Consider the following 19,333-nt stretch of genomic DNA (forward strand, 5'->3'; position numbering starts at 1 on the left):
CCTACCCCAAACTTGAACCTTCAATAGCCAGACGAACTTGAAGTGTTTGTAGGTGGGCCAAGAATGGCGTGGGAACTATTATACTGAGCTTTCTATGGTATAGAAACAACTAAATTCCAGTTTTAAGGGACTGGAAGAGAAAGGGGGCGTGGCGGGGAAGAGAAGTGACTTGATGGAGCAAGAGAAGATGATTGGAAGATGATTTCATAGTGCAGGCGGTGGATGAAATTACAAGGACTGGGTGGGCGAGTTTTCAAAGCTTGGAGTCAGGTAGTGTAGACAAATTAGTCACCCAGAAGGTACAGGAGTTGGGAAATTATGGAATTGGCACTAGCAGGAGGCAAAACGAAGAGGGAAGAGAAATAGGAATACAGGGTCAATGTGCCACAAGCCTCAGACCCAGACCCCAGGATGACAGGGGAATGGCCCCAGAGGAAGGGCTGAAACAGCCGGGAGCATCTCCAGGAATTAGGTGGTAGGGATACGGCCGTAAAGGGGGCACACCCGTATGAAGCAGAGCAAGAGGGGCCCTCACTGAATCTAATTCCAGATTCCTAGGAAGATCAGAGGTGCAGGCAGGCAGGGAGGGCTCCGGGGTCCCCAGCGACAGACACCTCACTCACCTGGTTGGTGACCTGAAAACGGAACAGAGAACACAATTTATAGAAACAAACTGCTCTGGACTAGCCGCGGCATCCCGCTTCCCTCCGCCCATGCCCGCGGCCTCAAGCCGAGATCCAAGCAGCGCACACCTCGGGATTGGCCTCCAGCGGCAGCCAACGCTGACCCTCCATGGCCGCTCCGCCCGGCCCCTCTCCAGCTCTGACAGCAGCAGCCGCCGCCGCTTCCGCCCCCGCGCGCTCTGACCTGGGACCGTCCAACCCTCCTCCACCCCCCCCCCCCCAGGGAGGGGTGCTGAAAAACGAAAAACAGCTTGACAAAACACTCTAGTGCTTTTCTAGTTCCCTGCAGAGCCACACTCAAGTCTTACATTTTAAATTAAGATATAATCGGAGAAGAGAAGAAAAGCCACCTCCGTACTGAAAAAGGAAAAAGAATCTGAATCCACAGCCAGCTCCCCTCTCACTTGGACTGTTCCCATCCGAGCCTAGCGCTCGCGTGCTACGCCTGCGCCTTGCGCGGGCCTGGGACCTCATGCTCGCGGGAGCCCTCCCGTTCCTGCAGCTTCATCTGGAGGCGCTAGGGGGCGCGCCACTGAGTCCTATTCTAAGAGCGAACAACGGGATTGCCATGCATCAGGAGGCCTGAAGGCCAGGGAATGCCCAGGAGTCAAGTCCCAAAAGCTCCTTTGCCACGGTGCAGAGGTGATATGTTAGCCTTACCCGCTATTGCAGAGAGAGAGAGAGAGAGAGAGAGAGAGAGAGAGAGAGAGAGTGTGTGTGTGTGTGTGTGTGTGTGTGTGTCGGGGGGAGGGGGGAGGGGGGTTGCTCTCTATATACCTATTTAGTTATTTATGAAAAAAATGTCAAGCACCTATTATGAATCAGACACTGCACTCACCGTAGAGTAGAAGAGGTGGGCAGAAGAATGAAAAATGGCAACGAAGTGTGATACATATATGATAGTGGTAGCATGAGATGTAGAACTGAAGAGACGTGCAGCTAAAGAGGGGAGGTGTGTCCAGAGGTTCCCTGCAAAAGGTGTCACGCTGGAGAGGGCCCTTGAAATGTAATATGCACTCTACCCCAGGTCAAATCTCTGGAGTTATCATTGACAATTTCGGCTCACCAAAGGGATACCCTCTTAAAACGGTTTCTGTTTAATCTGCGCCTCGTTCTCCATCTCCATGGTTATTGCCTTAATTCTCTCATTTCACTCTTGCAATTTCCTACATTATTGACAAATTAAGTTTCTGCATATCTGATTATGCTCAGAAGAAGTGAAGTGTGCACTGTGGCTGCAGAGCCTGCAAGATTGAAGGGCTTTGGTTGGAGGTGATGCTGGAGGGGTAAGGAGGGACAGTCCCATCAAGACATCTGGGCTTCACTCTGTAAACAGCAGGGAAACACTGAAGGCTTTTAAGCAGGATTTTCATATCTCTCTTCCACCAGCCTGTAAATTCCATGAGGCTTGCAGGAGTGTCTTTTTAAATTCTTCACACTGTTTCCCCAAAGCCTACCCCAGTGCCTGATACATAATAGATGCTCGACAAATACTTGAGGAATGAAGAGAATCATCAGATATGCAGAAACTTAATTTGTCAATAATGTAGGATATTTGCAAGGGTGAAATGATGAGAGAATTAAGGCAATAAACCACGGAGATGGAGAAGGAGGCACAAATTAAATAGAAACCATTTTAATAGGATATCCCTTTGGTGAGCCTAAATTGTCAATGATAACTCCAGAGATCTGACTTGGGGTAGAGTGCATTTACCACTCTGCTCCCAATAGAAGGCATTCAGGGAGAGGAGCTTTTACGAGTGAAAAAAAAAGGAATAATTTTATTGCGCTGAGTTTGGCTTTCTCGAAGAACTTCCAACTTTCCCACTCATATTCTGGCCACCGATGTTTGACCTCCAAGGAATTTCCAAAACTTTGATTCCTCTTTCTCCTTATCCATCTGACAGATTGCTGTTAAACCCCCCTAGAGTGAGTTGGTAAGTCTGAAATGTCCAGCTCATGATAAGCAGCTATAGTTGCATCATACTTGAGTTTTATGGCCAGGCTTTCAGTGGCATGCCAGGGCTGCTTTTCAAATGGCCTGCTGTTAGTGAATGGCCTTGCTCCAGAGCCCTGAGGTTCTTCCCTGTGATTCTCCTGTTAGGGTTACCTAAGACTCCACATACACCCTTACTCACTCACCATGGACATCTCTAGTACCCCTGGATCTGCTGAGACATAGGGCCAAACAGCAAGGCAGCTGGCCTTTCCGCACGGACTTGCTGCAGAGCACTGTCTTGCTCAGGAACCCCCTCAAACCGTCAGCCGTCCATGTTACCCAATAAATGTGTTATAGCTGTAATTTCCAGGGTCACATATGCTGCTCTCGAAAAGCCAAAGAGGCCCAATTACTCTGCCTCTTTTCCATTATAGGAGTTGCAAGATGAAGTAAGTTACTCTTCACCTTAAAAAGTTTGTCCCTGTATGCCCCAAACTTTTAGACTCATAACAATTCTGCACTAGAGCCCTAATTTTTGTAGGGTTTAACTTCCACTCTCTGGCATGAATGTACCTATCATCATATTAAAGGGAAGTACTTTTCAGACTTGAATGTGCATACAAAAACATCTGGGGGTCTGAAATGCAGATTTGATTCAATACATCTGAGATGGATCTCAAGATTAGGCATTATAGGCCCTATTTTTTTTTAACTCTCCCTTCATCTACCTCCTTAAAAATTTTTCCACTAAAGGACAAAGTAGCGTTGATCCCCATTATTCATGGATTCTGCACTTTGAATCTGCCTACCTGCTAACATTATTTGTGTCCCCCAAATTAATACTCCCACAGTTATTTGCAGACATGTGTAGTGGCAAAAAACTTGAGTTCCCAGCTGAGAGTGAACAGGCAATATTCTGCCTTCTTGTTTCAGGTCTCATCCTAGAAACAAGTGTCCTTTTTGCAGTCTATTTAGTGCCATATATATTTTTTTTTTGCATTTTTGCACTTTTTATTGATGATTTCAGTGTATATATGGCCCCAAGCATTGTGCAGACATTCTGTCTGATGTTCCCAAACACAAGAGGGCTGTGATGTGCCTTATACCAAAAATACATGTGTTAGATTTGTTCCTTCAGGCATGAGTTATGGTGCTGTCGGCCAGGAGTTTGATGTTAATGATTCAACAATGTATATTAGGTGAGGTGTCTTTAAAAAGAAACACATAAAACAACGTTATGTATCGATCTGTTGATGCAAATGTTATCAGAGGCTCACAGGAACCAATATTTCCCCTGGGAGCAGTGGTTCTGTATTTACTAAAGCAGTATTCATGGTGACTTTATAGACCGTAACTACCACAAATAATGAAAATCAGGTGTGTTATTTCTCCACTCCTTGACACCTAGTTCAGCCATGTAACTTGTTTTAGTCAATAAAGTAGGGCAGAAATAACAGCGTGCCTGTTCCAAGTCTAGGCCTTAATGAGCTTGTATTTCTGCGTGTTGTCTTGCATTTCTGCCACTGCCTTGAGAAGAATGTGCTTGGGCTAGCCTGCTGGTCCCAGAAACACAGCAAAAGACACTTGGAGCACAGCGGAACCACCTCAGCTGAGCCCAGCCTAGACTGGCCAACCCACTGCTAACCCTTGAGAAATGTAAGCTAAATAAATATTTGCTTGTAGTAGGACATTGGGAATTTGTGTGTGTTGGGGAAGGGGTAGTTTGTAAGAACAAACTAATTAGCAGCAACTAATTACTATACCTGCCAAAACTTTAAATAATCAAATTAAAAGGAATATAGGTAATTGATACACTTGCTCAAATTCTAATAGCCGAATAAAGATGTGTAGTTTTACCTCCAGAAATTTTTAAATGTATATGTTAATACAACTTAATTTGTTAGTAAACTGTCCAACTATGTTAACTAAGTGAGATGTTATTATAGCAATGAAACAATAATATATATTCAGACTTAATTCAGGCTTTACTCTTCATAGAAACTTTGACCCTTCTCACGCATTTGTTTGATCCTCACTACAGTCCGACAAGCAGGCAGGTGAGAGAGAGAGAGATGTCACCATATTACAAACACAGTAGCTACCGCTTGGAGAGTTTAAGTTGTTTCCCAAGGTTTCACAGGTGGCAGAATGGGACTTCAACCTATATTTCCTGCAGCCAGATCTAGAATTCTTTTCAAAGCCGGAAAGAGACAAGAGCAGTGAACATGCTGACAGTTAGAGAAGGGTACTCAGAAGATAGGCTGGGGATTGGAGGAGGCTACAAAGTATTGTTACAACAGCAGGTGCCAGAATTCCTCTGAACTGTCCATTCAGAAAAATTCCACACCACTGATGAACCACTTAGGTTGGAGACTGAGACCCAGGGACATCCAAGTTGGCAGGAAAACAAGCAACAGCATATCATTACTACACGTCTCTTCCTGAGAGAAGAGTGTGAGGAGTGTTGGAGAAGGAAGGGGACAATGAGAGAGAGAGAGGATGAGAAGGAGGGGGATAAAAAGAAAAAAAAGGAGGTAAGTGAGGAGCATGAGAGAGGAGTCTAAAAGAGAGAAAAATCCTAGAACTTAGTGCACTGTAAAATATCTCATTTTATTTTCATTGATCATGAATTAGTCTGGACATTTTTCAAGTTGTTTTTGGCTGTAATTTCACATCTTTTCATCCTTGATCCATCCTAAAATTCTTTCTTAAAGCCCCTGTAGAATTTATTATGTATTCCAGTGTTTCCCAACCTTTCTCCCCACGTGATACAGATCAGCAATATCAAATAATCCATGCACTTTTATTGACTTTAACACTGACAGATTGATTTCGATGGTTGTCAAAGAATATCAAGGTTTGTCACCATTTCTTACTTTACTAAACTCACTAATTCGTTTTCTCAGCCACTGATGAAAATTCAATAACTTCTACTCAAAAATAGCAGGGTGTTTCTGACAAAGTGACGTTTGATGTCTTAACAAAAGTTGTTGTGTCTCAAAACCTGCTCTCCCATCCTTATAGGTTTCATTTTTATATTCTGAGTGATTTGGCAATTATTCCAACCTTAAACCGGAATAAGCTACCTTTTTGTTTTATCTACTCAAGGCCATCTACCTATTTTTAGGAACTGTAAATTATTGGGTTGTTTTGTAAGAAAACATGGATTTTTGGTCATTACTCCAATGAGCCATATTTGCCTTACTGATACCCATTGTTCTATTTCCATACCTAGTAACTTTTGTTAGGTCAAGTCAAAGCATAATCTTTCTAAAGACACTTTACATGGCAGTTAAATATAGTAAGTACACAGCCAACAATACCCATAACTCAGTAGAAGTGCTGATCAGCTGTGACCAAGTTCATGCATGCACTAACAAAAATAACTGGGTCACAGCTGCTGCCTGGCTACCTGTCACTATAAGAAGCCATCTGATGCAATGTGCATTGTGATTGCTGAGATGTCAAATGTGAAAAAATAGGAATCTAACAATGGATAAAATGCAGCATTTGTATAACACCTGCCAATCAAATAAGGTTGTCCTCACAGTGTTAACCAGCCCAGGGAATCTTCTAGGCTCAGGGCCACCCAGTTTTCCCTAGAAAACTATGGGGATCAATTTCTCTGTACACCTATAACTCATTTGTGGTGTACCACTGTGACTACTCACTGTCTTATATTATTTATCTAAATAGGAATCCGTCTAGCTGTCTTCCTACTGTATGGATATGGATGCTGTCATCACCTGCCTTGAACCTGCATCTCATTGCCAAACCACCATTGCAAAACATATGCTTTTTGCAGTACTTAAGAACATATCCTAACCTTACATTATTTGGCCTCATCTGCCTGTGGGACAGCTTAATAATTCTCCCCACTTGATCAGAAGTCATGACTACCATAATCTAGCCATGTTTCTATAAGCCAGGCACTTAACCTACTTAGGTCTTATTTTAAATAAGAGACTCTATAAGGTCACTTTCAGCCAAAAGTTGAAACCTGTGTCTTGCAAGTTTCAGATAAATGTGCCAATTGGCCGGGTGAAATGAAAAAGGAATGTGGGGACAATGACACACTGTAACATCTAAAACATATCTAAATGCATTCTTACTCAGTTTTTGATATAGTTTGTTTTGTTTTCTTTGTTTGGTTTTAAATACATGGGTAGGCCAGGTTGGCCAAAAGGCTAAGAATTTGCGTAATCTGCTTTAAACTCTAAAACCTCTATGAATCTAGGATCAGTGATCATGGTTTATTCCCAATTCTGCATCTTTGCTTATGTTGACCATTGATGACTACTGCTATCTCCAACCTCCCACCCCCACCACAACACACACACACACACACACACACACACACACACACACACCATCACTCATATTCTTGAATATCCTGGAGAATAAGTAGAACATTCAGTTAGCACAAGGCAGCTGAGAAGGATTTCGGCACCTACTCTGGGAGTCCCTCTGGAGTTCTCTGAAATTAGATTGCAGACCGTAAATTAAAAGCGGAATTGGAAGTTTTCCCTATTAGCCAGGTGATGTTGCTTAACATTCTTGAACCTCAGTTTTTTCATCTTTAAAATGGAGATGATGCATGATATAGATAGCTTATAGGTTTCTTTTTTTTTTAAATTTTTTAAATTTATTTTTGAGACAGAGAGAGACAGAGCATGAATGGGGGAGGAGCAGAGAGAGAGAGGGAGACACAGAATCCGAAGCAGGCTCCAGGCTCTGAGCTGTCAGCACAGAGCCCGACACGGGGCTTGAACTCACGGACCATGAGATTGTGACCTGAGCCGAAGTCAGATGCTTAACTGACTGAGCCACCCAGGCGCCCCTCTTTTGAGGACTGAATAGCATGATGGTGATAATAGGAACCAATTATGTGCTTTACATTTGTGGTCTCACTTAACGTTTAATAAAAACCATGTAAGTCAAAAATGAATAGCCTCGGTTTTACAGATTAGAAAGCTGTTGTTCAGGAAGGTCACCTTCCTGAAGTCACACAGCTGAGTGTGAGAAGACAGATTTAGATTCAGATTCAGGCCTATGTGACTCTACAGCCTCCAGCACTGTCATGGTTTCCTATTACTGCTGGAACAAATTTCCACAAACTCTGTGACTTGAAAAAACAGAAATTTGTTATCTTACAGTCTGAAGGTCGGAAGTCTAAAACAGGTCTCACTGGGCTAAAGTCAAGGTGTTAGCAGGCTCGACTCCTGGATGGGAGAACTCATTTTCATTCCTTTTCCAGCTTCAAGAATCTGCCTGCCTTCCTTGGCTCTTGGCCTCCACCACTGACACTTTCTCTCTGACTCTAACTCCTCTATCACCATCTTCTACATATAAGGGCCATTGTGATTACACTGGGCCCACCTCAGTAATCCGGGAACATGTCCTTATTTTAAGATTCTCTGAGGAGCGCCTAGGTGGCTCAGTTGGTTAAGCATCCAACTTTGGTTCAGGTCACAGTCTCATCGTTCATGGGTTCAAGCCCAACATTGGGCTCTGTCTGTGCTGGCAGCACAGAGCCTGCTTGGAATTCTCACTCTCACCTCTCTTTCTGCCCCTCCCCCACTTGTGCTTTCTCTCTCTCAAAATAAATAAACTTAAAAAAATTCTTTTTAAAGATTCTCTGATTAGCAAACTTAATTCCATCTAAATTTAATCCTCCCTTGCTATGTAACACAGTATTCTCATAGATTCTGGGGATTTAGAAGTGAATATTTGTTAAATTAATTAAACATGGAGGCCATTATTAGACTGGGATGGCTCTGATGCTGTGGTGGCCTACGTAAGCAAACCAAAATCTGCGCCTAAAAATGCCTCAAGGTTATGGGATCAAAATACTAAGGGCAAACAAATCATAACTAGACAACTAGGCTTAAGCCACCACCAATCAACATTTTCCTTACTTTGCTTCCACCGTTTCTCTCTGAAATCTCTGTTGGAGCTCCCATCAGTGGAGTGTTCCTAACCAACTTCTGGTATGGCACTGCCCAATTGGAATCGATTTTTGCTCAAATAAACTCTTAAAATTTTTAATTGGCCTCAGTTTATCTTTTAACACATCTTTGGGGGCCCATTATTCTGCCTACCACATCCACTGACTGTGTAGAATAGTATAATACAGTATTAGTAAATGTATTTAGTGGCTATCTGTTGTTTTTGTTCCTTCAGTATCTTTTCATCCAAGTTTTGTGGCATTGTCCTCACCTGCACCTCCTAGGGTGCATCTTCTTATCCCTTTGGCTGCTAGTGACTCTGCCAATTATACAATTCTACCTCTTGTGGCCACAACAGGGGACATAGAGAAAGAATAGTATTGCATCACCCTAAACCCAGTATTGGTCCAAGGGGTAAGCAGATGACCCAAACAAGCAAATTGGTCTCCTTTCTAAGAATTGAGATGGGAGAGCAGCTTTCTCTTTCCCTTTGGATTATAAACCACAGGTTATGACCTCAGAGATGCTAGAAGTCATGTGTCCATAGGCGGATATGGAGAAGCCTAAGAGAATGAAGCCAACAGACAAATTGAAGGTCAGATTACAGTTGAGAAACAGAGTTTGGGCCCTTTGCTATTCAAGTCTCATAATTCTATGAGATTCTTGCAGTTGGCTCTACCCTTACATTTCAGAGGCCATGCCTGTGAGACGATGATTTTGCTATTTTGCTCAGGCTAGTTTGAGCTGGGCTAATACCACTTGGCACAAAAAAAAAAAAAAAAAAAAAAAAAAAAAAAAAGCCCTAAAATAAAAGCTTAGATTGAAGTATTACTTGCTTCATGTGTGTCAATTATATTTTCTCCATTACACTGTAACCCTTGTGAGGTCAGAGTTCATGCCATAGTTTTCTGGACATCCTCCTATACATTGGTCAGTGCTCATTTTGTTTGTTTGTTTGTTTGTTTAAGAGCTCAAAAAAAGGGGGGGCTGGGTGGCTCAGTTGGTTAAGCTTCTGCTTCCGGCTCAGGTCATGATTTCATGGTACATGAGTTTGAGCCCTGTGTCAGGCTCTGTGCTAACAGGTCAGAGTATGGAGACTGCTTTGGATTTTGTGTCCCCCTCTCTCTCTGCCCCTCCCCTGCTTACACACACACACACACACACACACACACACACACTCTCTCTCTCTCTCTCTCTCTCTCTCAAAAATAAGTAAAATAATTTTTAAAAAAGAGTTCCAAAAAACGTTTTCTTATTTGTCTTATTTACACATAATCACAAAAAATAAATATAAATAAAGCAGAAGTTATGCCTATACATCTTTAATTTTAGCATTTTTCTTGACTCTATTCATAAAATCTGTGTTTTTCAAGTCTGAAGCTCGCATACATTCTGATCTTTTATAAGATGGAGGTCTTAAAAATAAGCACTTGATCCTATGTGCTGATGAAGTGTCAAGAGCGCAAGAACAAGATTAACGACGGGCCAAGATTGGCCTGAACTCTACTGACATCTTACTTTCCCCAAATTTTATCAATAGGTTTTTGAAAAGGGACACTTATGTCTAAAAAAACAAAACAAAACAAAACAAAAATACAAAAAAAACTTTTTTGTGTGAAAAACACAAAAATTAACTTCTTTATATCATCTTTTCACCTTTTGGAAGCATTTTTAGGTAATTAAGAAGTGTTTGAGTGTGTGTGTGTGTGTGTGCAGGCATGCAGCCCTCCAAGGAGCATAATCCTGACATGGATCATAATCTGATGGCAACCAAGAACTTCAGAGAAATATTCCCTTACAAACAGAATTGATGCACATACCAGTGGGATGCATCACCAGTGTCTTATCTTTCCAGAGTTTCTTTCATAGGAAAGAAACCACTGGATCAATTCAGTGCTATGTTCCCAAGCCAGTTAGGACTTTTAATCATGTCCAATAACCTTGAGTCAATGGCTGTTTGGCACAGATTCTCAGTGTTACATGCCAGGCACAATTCTAGGGGTTTTACATGTGTTAACTAATGTAATTCTCCAACAATCCTATGACTGTTTGCAGTAGGCAGAATTTTAAAGATGCCCCTCCCCCTAAGAGTCCCCTCCCCTGGTTATTCAATCAGGCACTAACCTGGGTACTGCTCTGAAAGGATTGTGTAGGTTATTTAAGGTTGTGGACCTTGAGATGTAGAGATTATCTTGGATTATCTGACTATGCTCAGTCTAATCATTTGAGACCTTAATGACAGAAGCTGCTCAAGCTGGAGTCAGAGATTGGTGAAAGAAGACAAGAAAGGAGAGATGATGCAGAAGGGGAGGTCAGAATGATTCAAAGTGTGAGGAGGACTTGACCTGCCATTAATGGCTTTGAAGACAGAGGAAAAGGGCCACAAGCCAAAGAATGCTGATGTCCTTTAGACACTGAGAACCCCCATCCAAAAGCTAGCAAGGAAGTGGGACCTTCATTGAACTGAGTTCTGGCAACAACCAGGAACAGACTCTCCCTCAGAGGGTCCAGTGAAAAACCACTGCAGTCCGATGGACCCTTCAATAGTGCAGTTCTAGATTTGAAGAGATGGCGCAGACACAATAACTAAATTCAACAAGTAGTTCTTGATTAGATTCTGGGGGTGGGTAGGGTTGGAAACAGTTTTAAAGAATGTCGTTGAGACCACTGGAGAAATTTGAACTTGCCCGACGTGTTAGATCCCAGTATTTTGTCAGTGTTAAATCTGTGTAGTAGTATTGTGGCAGTATTGTGATGACTTAGGAAATGCGCCACATGCTCAAGTATTTAGAGATGAAATGCCATCATTACCGTGTATGGAGCTAAAGGTAAAGCAAATGGTTAAAATGTTAAGTTGGTGAATCTAGATGAAGGGTATAGAGATGTTCATTGAACTGCTTTTGAAACTTTTCTCCAAAAATTTTCGTTTTTTAAAATAAAAATTTGGCGAGAAAGAAAAATCGCTTTAGCTACTGGGTAGAATGGATGTGAGCTGCGTAGGAGGAAAGAAGACCCGACGAGAAGGTTATTCCCGCGGTCACGTTGAGGGCTGGAGTAGGTCAGTGGCAGCGTGATAAAGAATAGCATCCCCATCCCACCGCAGCTGGGCCAGTGCAGTCAGTAAATCCGAGTGACAAAAGCTAATCATATAACTATAGTTACCATTGGGATCTCCCAGCCCAACGACTTCTGTGGGAGGAAAGGGTGTGGTGGTCCAGCTGTTTTTGAACTTTGTGGAGATACATTAGTCGCGCGCCCGCCAGCTCACGCGCGCAAAAAGCGCTGTGGGCCCAGACCGGAAGAGTCCACGTCTCCAGGTCAAGAAGGGGAAGGAGGCATACTGAAGTTAATCTATCCATCACTTCATATGGTATCTCCAAAATCTTCGGACCTTTCCCCAATAGAAATTTGCTTGTTGCTGAGTGTCTCCTTGAAACTAATATTTAATTAACACTCAGCGTGAGTTACATAAATATGTTTGTTTCAAGTCCCCCTACTTCCGCTGCGTGCGCCAGTCCGCGAGGGGCGGGAGGAGGAAGCGGAAGTGCTGGCGCCCGGGGACAGATCACCTGATCGGTTGGTGGTGTGAGCCTTAGCGGTTTGGTATGGAGGACTGCGGCGAGCCGCAACTGGATGCCAAGTCCAAGGTAAGTCCTGTCCTGAGAGGAGCCGGGGCAGCGGGGCTCTGGAGCTAGAGGGATCTTTCCCTAAATTGTGTTCTCTGCTTCCATTTCAGGTCACCAACCAGGTGAGTGAATGGGCGGCCCCGCCCTCTGCCGGCGTCAGCTGGGCAAGGGGCTGGCGGTCGCACCTGGCCTTCCTCAGCTGTCCCCCTAGTCCAACGCCTGTGTCTGCGAGTCTGTGACTTTCGTCCCGACACTTAGAATTGCTCTTTCCACTTTGCCCCGGACGCAGTAGCTGCTGCCATTGTAATTGAACCTGCACCACCCACTCCAGCCCAAAGCGGACAGAGCAATGACTGTTCGTGCTGAGAGTTTATTCAAAGCCAGGTACACAGTATTGTGGCGTGTGCTATATAAAGAGAAGAAATTGTTAAAATATACAAAGGTAGAGCTGCAGACATGTTCGAAGTCTTTAAAAAAGTTATTTTGTAGCTGGAAAGTATACCTCCTTTAAACCTTTCAATGTCTACCTTTTTTACGCCAGAAATAAGAATTTGAATTTTAAAATATTTTTATGCCTATTTGTTCTAAGTGTTCCTGTCCTGTTCCAGGTAATAAATTATTTTTAGGCAGATAGCCTAATAACACATTGCCCAGAGGAACAGTACTAAAACCAGAGCATTTTAGGTCAGGAGTTTCCCAGGCCCAAACAAAATGTAAGAAAGGGATGAGATAAGAAATAAAAGGGCAGAGGGATGTCCATTGACTGCTCTCTGTCATCTGTCTCCAAATGCTATTGCTTCCGAGGATTCCTGGGAAGTAGGGGGCACTCAGAAAGATTAATCAACCCCCTTATCTGGCTTTGCTCTGAGTTATTGGGTTAGTGTACTTTGATTCAGTCTCTTATAAATCATTGTATGCATTCACTTACACCAAATCATATGTTTAGTTGAGTAAGACTTGCTGAAGCTGAATTATATTGATTATAGGGCTTTAATAAATTGAACCTCTTTGGGGGGGGTAGTGTTTTTTTTTTTTTTTTTAATTTTTTTTTCAACATTTTTAATTTATTTTTGGGACAGAGAGAGACAGAGCATGAACGGGGGAGGGGCAGAGAGAGAGGGAGACACAGAATCGGAAACAGGCTCCAGGCTCCGAGCCATCAGCCCAGAGCCTGACGCGGGGCTCGAACTCACGGACCGCGAGATTGTGACCTGGCTGAAGTCGGACGCTTAACCGACTGCGCCACCCAGGCGCCCCAGGGGGGGGGGGGTAGTGTTTAAAACAACACAGATTTATAATGGTTCTGGAAGGTGGAAGTCTGAAATTAGTTTTGTGGGGCTCAAGTCAAGGTGTTGGCTGGGCTGTGTTCCTTGTGGGAGCTCTAGGGAAGATTTTATTTCCTTTTCTTTTCCGGTTTCTAGAGGCTGTCTGCACTCCTTGGCTTGTGGCTTTTACTTCTGTCTTGAAGGCACAGTATTCCTACCTCTGCTGCCATCACCACAACTCTTTCCTGTGACTCTGAACCTTTTGCCTCCTTATGACTATGTTGGGCCCACCTGGATAATTCAGGAAAATCTCCCAATCTCAAGATCTTTAATTTCGTCCTGTCTGTAAAGTCTGTTTTGTCATATAGGATGACCTATTCACGGGTTTTGGGGATTAGAATGCAGATATTTGGTCAGGGGAGGGGGCTATTTTCAGCCTACTCCTCATTCCTTTTGTGCAATCATTCACAAGTTATATGATCGTTTACATAGAAAAAGCAAAGATAATGCACAAACATTAGAATTAGTATGAGACTTTAGCAAGATGATTCAATTGTTTAATTCAGACACAGAGCTGAAAAATATTTTTATAAGAGACATCATTTACAACGTAAATTATAAAGTACTTTGCAATATATCTAACAAAAGATGTTTAAAACCTTTATGAAGAAAATTATGATGAGTGCTAGACTGTCAGTTTCTAGTCTGGCATGTATGGAGCTCGGAATATGGAAGACGTCACTTCATCCTAACCATGAGTAAGAAGCAGAACAAACCGAAGAATGAACAAGCCTTAGATCCGTCAGAGAAGTGAGGTCACAGGACAAACTGCTGCCCCCAAATTGGAGAGACAGTGAGATGAATACAGAGAATTACAATTTACCGGAATGGAAATCGCTGTGGAAACCAGTGCCAGGGTGGGAACATCGAAACTATAATTGATAAGTTGCTAGAGGCTCAGTGTGGACAAGTTTGAGAATTAGAATATCAGGAACATCCAAACTATGATTGATAAGTTGCTAGAGGCTCAGTGTGGACAAGTCTGAGAATTAGAATCTCAGGGATCCAGTCATGGGTGGGGGGCACCCTCACACTTTTGTGAGTTTCACCTCCAGGAACTCCTAAATTGAACATTTTTTTTTTTTTTTAATTTATTTATTTATTTTTGGGACAGAGAGAGACAGAGCATGAACAGCGGGCTCGAACTCACGGACCGCGAGATCGTGACCTGGCTGAAGTCGGACGCTTAACCGACTGCGCCACCCAGGCGCCCCCTAAATTGAACATTTTAATTCCTAGTTTATGATGTGGTTCTAAATATAATGCTCGGGCAGGGGGGTAGATTATTCAAGAATATCACTGAAGGAAGAAGAATCCATTACCCAGCTCTCAGTCATTTATGTTTGTAGTATATGATTTTTTAAATTCACCAGTTATAGCTAATATTTAGGCTTGAGCTATAATACCTTTTCTTGTTCTTTAAATATTTCTCACCAATGTATGAATTAGGTTAATTGGGATCACACCTCCAGTGAGAGTTCACGCACCCCCCCCCCCCCTACTATCTATCAGCCATCAGCATACTGTTCTCTCCATCTTTAAAATATACTCTAAAGGCATCTTCCCCTGCCACCACCTGAGTCCAAGCCTTCATCCTCTTGCCTAGACAACTACAATAGGCTCCTAATTGAGTCTCCTAGCTTTCCTTCTTAAACATAATGCCCTATCCAGCAATTTGGGTGAGCCTTTTGCAATTTAAATTAGACCAGGTCTTTACCCTGCTCAGTCTTTTAAGTGATTCCTGTCACACCAGAAAAAAAGTCTTATATATTGACCATGGCCTGTGGGGCCATTCAAAAACTGATCTCTCATCTCTTGTAGCTCATGCCGCTCGAACTACCTGGGCCCCATTGTTGTTCCCTAGTTGTGTCAGGCATGCTTCTCCCTCTGTCCAGAATGCTCTCTCTTCCAGAGGTCCATGTGCTTTTTCCATTCCTTTATTCTGTTCCCATTCTAATCAAAAGCCACTCCTCAGAGAAGTCTCCCCCACGGTCTTCCTAAATAACCTTCCCAGTCATTTTATCCCCTTACTCTGCATTTTTTTTTTTTACACTTTTAATATTTATTTCTTGTTGTTGTTAATATTTATTTGTTTATTGTCTGCCTTCCCCACTGGAAGGTAAGGTCCTGAGGTCAGGAACTTTGTTTTATTCTTTTTTATATCCCCAGTGCTTAGAAAATCGTATTCTTCAGTAAATTCTTATTGAATGTTAGAGCATAGAGACATAGTAACTTATCCAAAGCTACACTGTTAGAAGGTAGCAGAGCTGAGATTCAAATTCAGGTCTGTCTGACTTCAGAATCTGAGTTTGTTAAATTTAACAAGTCATAGTGCTACATATGACCCAGCACCAGAGGTCTCAGATTATCCATTTTTACACATTTTGATAGTGTTTCGAAGTAGTTCATGATTTTCCTTTAGATGTCTAATTAGAACTCTTCCTCACAGATGAATGATTAGTCCTACTGCTGCCACATGTTATCGCTTTCTTTCTTACCAGTTGTATGGTACAAATCAATGTAAGATGTTTTATTGACACATAATATCTTGTGTTACTTTCCCTCTTCCCATATATGAGACATAGTGACTTAAACTATTGTGCATTTTATAAAGCGGTTCATAAATGTATGACTGTTTTTGTTCTTTTGTGTATTGTGTTGGATGTATGAACTGCCCTTAAGAAGTTTACAGTCTAGTGGATGTAGAGGTGGGAGACAAATCCACAAATGACTCCTGTACAAGGTAGAATGTTCTAAATGGTCGAGTGTAAGAAATGACAGGAATATTCATAGAAAGGTTGAGTAAACCCAGGGAAGACTTCATGGAGCAGGTAGACTTTGAGAGGAGTTTGAAGTAGATGTTTGAGAATTCTGTTGCAAGAAGGATGAGCAGTATGAGCATAAGTGTAAAGACTGAATGAGAATCTAAAGAAGGGAGGCAGTCCCTTTTGGATATGGGTGGGAAAACTGGGATTGCTTCGGGCAACGATGCAAGTGCCCGGTTGGTAACTAACTCGTGAGACAGTAGACTTTACAGGTTTTGACCTGTGTTATTAGATTTGGTTCATCTGTAAACAGTATTTGGAGACTCTAATCTGGATTAGAGCCAACAAAGACTGTAGGCGAGAAACTAATTAGGAGGCTATGGTAAAATTTAAGGCAAGATTAAAAAAAACAAAAACAACTTTGTGTAGGTCTATAGCAGTGAGACTCAGAAGAAGGGAATAAATGTTGGCATTCTCTGAAATAAAATTTGAATACCTATCAACTCTTACTTTTTTTGAGTAAGAGAGAGAAAAATCAGTTTACCACCGTTTCAAACCCGTGACACTAGGGGAATGGCATTCATCAGTAGATAGACATGAAACGAGGATGAAAAACACTTTTGAGGGAAGATGATGTGTACCTGGTGTTGGAGGGCATATGTACTATGAATTTATTAGTAGTGAACGTGCTTAATGGCAAAGGCTTTGTTCTTCTGTATTATTTTTATTGGAGGTATTAGTGTCTCTCAGAGGTAAATAACAGGTTTCACTAACCAAATATGAAATATCTTTTAACTGTTTTTGTCAAAATTTCTAGAAACTAATATATTTCAGATTTATATGATTATGAGAATTTTTTTTTTCAAAGTTTTATTTAAATTCTAGTTAGTTAACATGAAGTGCAATATTGGTTTCAGGAGTAGAAGTCAGTGATTTATCACTAGCATACAATACCCAGTGCTCATCACAACAGGTGCCCTCCTAATACCCATCACCTATCTAGTCCATCCCACCTCCACCTCCCTCCATCAACTCTCAGTTTGTTCTCTATCTTTAAGAGTCTCTTATGGTTTGTTTCCCACTCTCTTTTCTCCCCCTCCTATATGTTCATCTGTTTTGTTTCTTTAATTCCACATATGAGTGAAATCACATGCTATTTGTCTTTCTCTGACTTATTTCACTTAGCATAATACACTCTGTCTGCATCCACTTTGTGGCAAATGGCAAGATTTCCTCCTTTTTGATGGCTGAGTAATATTCCATTATACATATATACCACAACTTCTTTATTCATTTATTAGTCATTGGACATTTGGACTCTGCATAGTTTGGCTATTGTAGGTAGTGCTGCTGTAAACATCAGGGTGCATGTACCCCTTTGAATCTTTATTTTTGTATCCTTGGTAAATATCCAGTAGTGCAGCTGCTGGATTGTAGGGTAGTTCTATTTTTAACTTTTTGAGGACCCTCCATACTGTTTTCCAGAGTGGGTGCACCAGTTTGCATTCCCATCAACAGTGCAAAAGGGTTCCCTTTTCTACACTTCCTTACCAACACCTGTTGTTTATTGTGTTGTTAATTTTAGCCATTCTGACAGGTGTGAGGTGGAATCTCCTCGTGGTTTTGATTTGTTATTTCCCTCATGGTGAGTGAGCATCTTTTCATGTGTCTTTTAGCCATCTGGATGTCTTTGGAAAAATGCCTGTTCATGTCTTCTGCCCATGAGAATGAATTTTCGATGTCATTAACGAATAAATGTTAAGTTTATTGACAAAGTTATTCTCAGCTGATTATGTTTACACTGCTTTAGTCATCATTGCTGTGTAACAAACTACCGAAAACTCAGTGACTTGAAACAACAGTTTAATGATCTTCCAAGACTCTGGGGGTTACCTGGACTTAGCTAGCTTCTACTCCCCGTCATTTAGGAGTGTGATTGTGCCAGAAACGAAGGGGGCTCACATGGCTAGTGATAACTTCGGCTAAGAGCTCAGCCAGAGCTAATAATTGGAGTGACTTGATTCTTCCTACATGGCTGCTCAAATTAGGGTAGCTGGGTTCCAAGAGGGAGAGTCCCAAGAGTCAGCCTTCCATGAAGAAGGAGGCAGACACTTTCAGTTCTCCTAAGGTCTAGGCTCAAAGATTCCAGAAAGCCTCTTCTGTCATATTCTGTTGCTTAAAGCAATCACAGGGACAGCTCAGATGGCTGCAGGGGGAGAATAAGCTCCACTTAATATGAGGAGTGACATGTATGTACAGGGAGGGGTGACACTAATTGTTGGAAGCCATCTTTAGAGACCACTTACCACATGCCTGAGCAGTTCCAAACATATTGGTTCAACAAATACTTATTTGAACATTCGCTTTGTACCACATACTGTTCTAGTAGATTCAGTAGGAAACTAGATGGATAATGTTCTTTCTCTTAGGAAGTTTGCATTTTTTGGGGAGACAGGTGATAAATAAGGAAACGTGATAATTTCAGATAATGATGAGTGCTACTGAGAACATTAAAAAGAGTATGGGTGAAGGTGCCTGTAAACAAGATGAGGAAGGGGGAGCCTGGGTGTCTTAGGTAAGCGTCAGACTCTTGATTTCAGCTCATGTCATGACCTCCCAGTTTGTGAGATCCAGCCCCAGTTCAGGTTCAGGCTATGCACTGTCACTGCAACCAAATCCCCGCTTGGGATTCTCGCTCTTCTCTCTCTGTCCCTCCCCCCGCTTGTGTGTATGTCCTCTCTCTCTCTCTCTCTAAATAAACAAATAAACCTAAAAAAATCCTTTAAGAAAATGAGGAAGACTAATGACTTGGAAAATGTATACTTGGACTAGAGTAATATGAATTCTTAAGTAGAAATTTGCTAATAACTCCTGCCTTAATCACTTTACACATGTAAACACAGGGTGTGGCATAGCGCTGTCCAGTAGAACTTCTATGATGGCAGAAATGTTCTGTGTTGGTTGGCACTGTCCAGTATGGGAGCAGTAGCCATATGTGGCTGTGGAGCACTTTCTATGTGGCTAGCACAACTGAGGAACTGAAAACA

At 42.1% G+C, this 19,333-nt stretch overlaps 1 protein-coding gene across 3 annotated transcripts in view; it reads right to left on the reverse strand.

Annotated features, from left to right (window-relative positions):
• UCHL3 (ubiquitin C-terminal hydrolase L3) overlaps window positions 1–19,333 on the reverse strand; it is a 100,623-nt gene that overhangs the window by 41,628 nt on the left and 39,662 nt on the right. For 2 of the 3 annotated variants that reach the window (XM_058682862.1, XM_058682843.1), the window contains exons 1-2: window positions 753–809; window positions 624–635 (exon numbers count right to left, since the gene is read on the reverse strand). The exons of the other annotated variant lie outside the window; for it this stretch is intronic. In XM_058682862.1, coding sequence (XP_058538845.1) covers window positions 624–635; window positions 753–794 — 54 coding nt within the window. In that variant the 5' untranslated portion in view covers window positions 795–809. Of the gene's footprint in view, window positions 1–623; window positions 636–752; window positions 810–19,333 lie in introns of those variants that run through there. 3 annotated transcript variants of the gene reach the window in all.

The sequence above is a fragment of the Neofelis nebulosa genome, chromosome 1 (genome assembly GCF_028018385.1).
Source record: "Neofelis nebulosa isolate mNeoNeb1 chromosome 1, mNeoNeb1.pri, whole genome shotgun sequence".
NCBI lineage: Eukaryota > Metazoa > Chordata > Mammalia > Carnivora > Felidae > Neofelis > Neofelis nebulosa.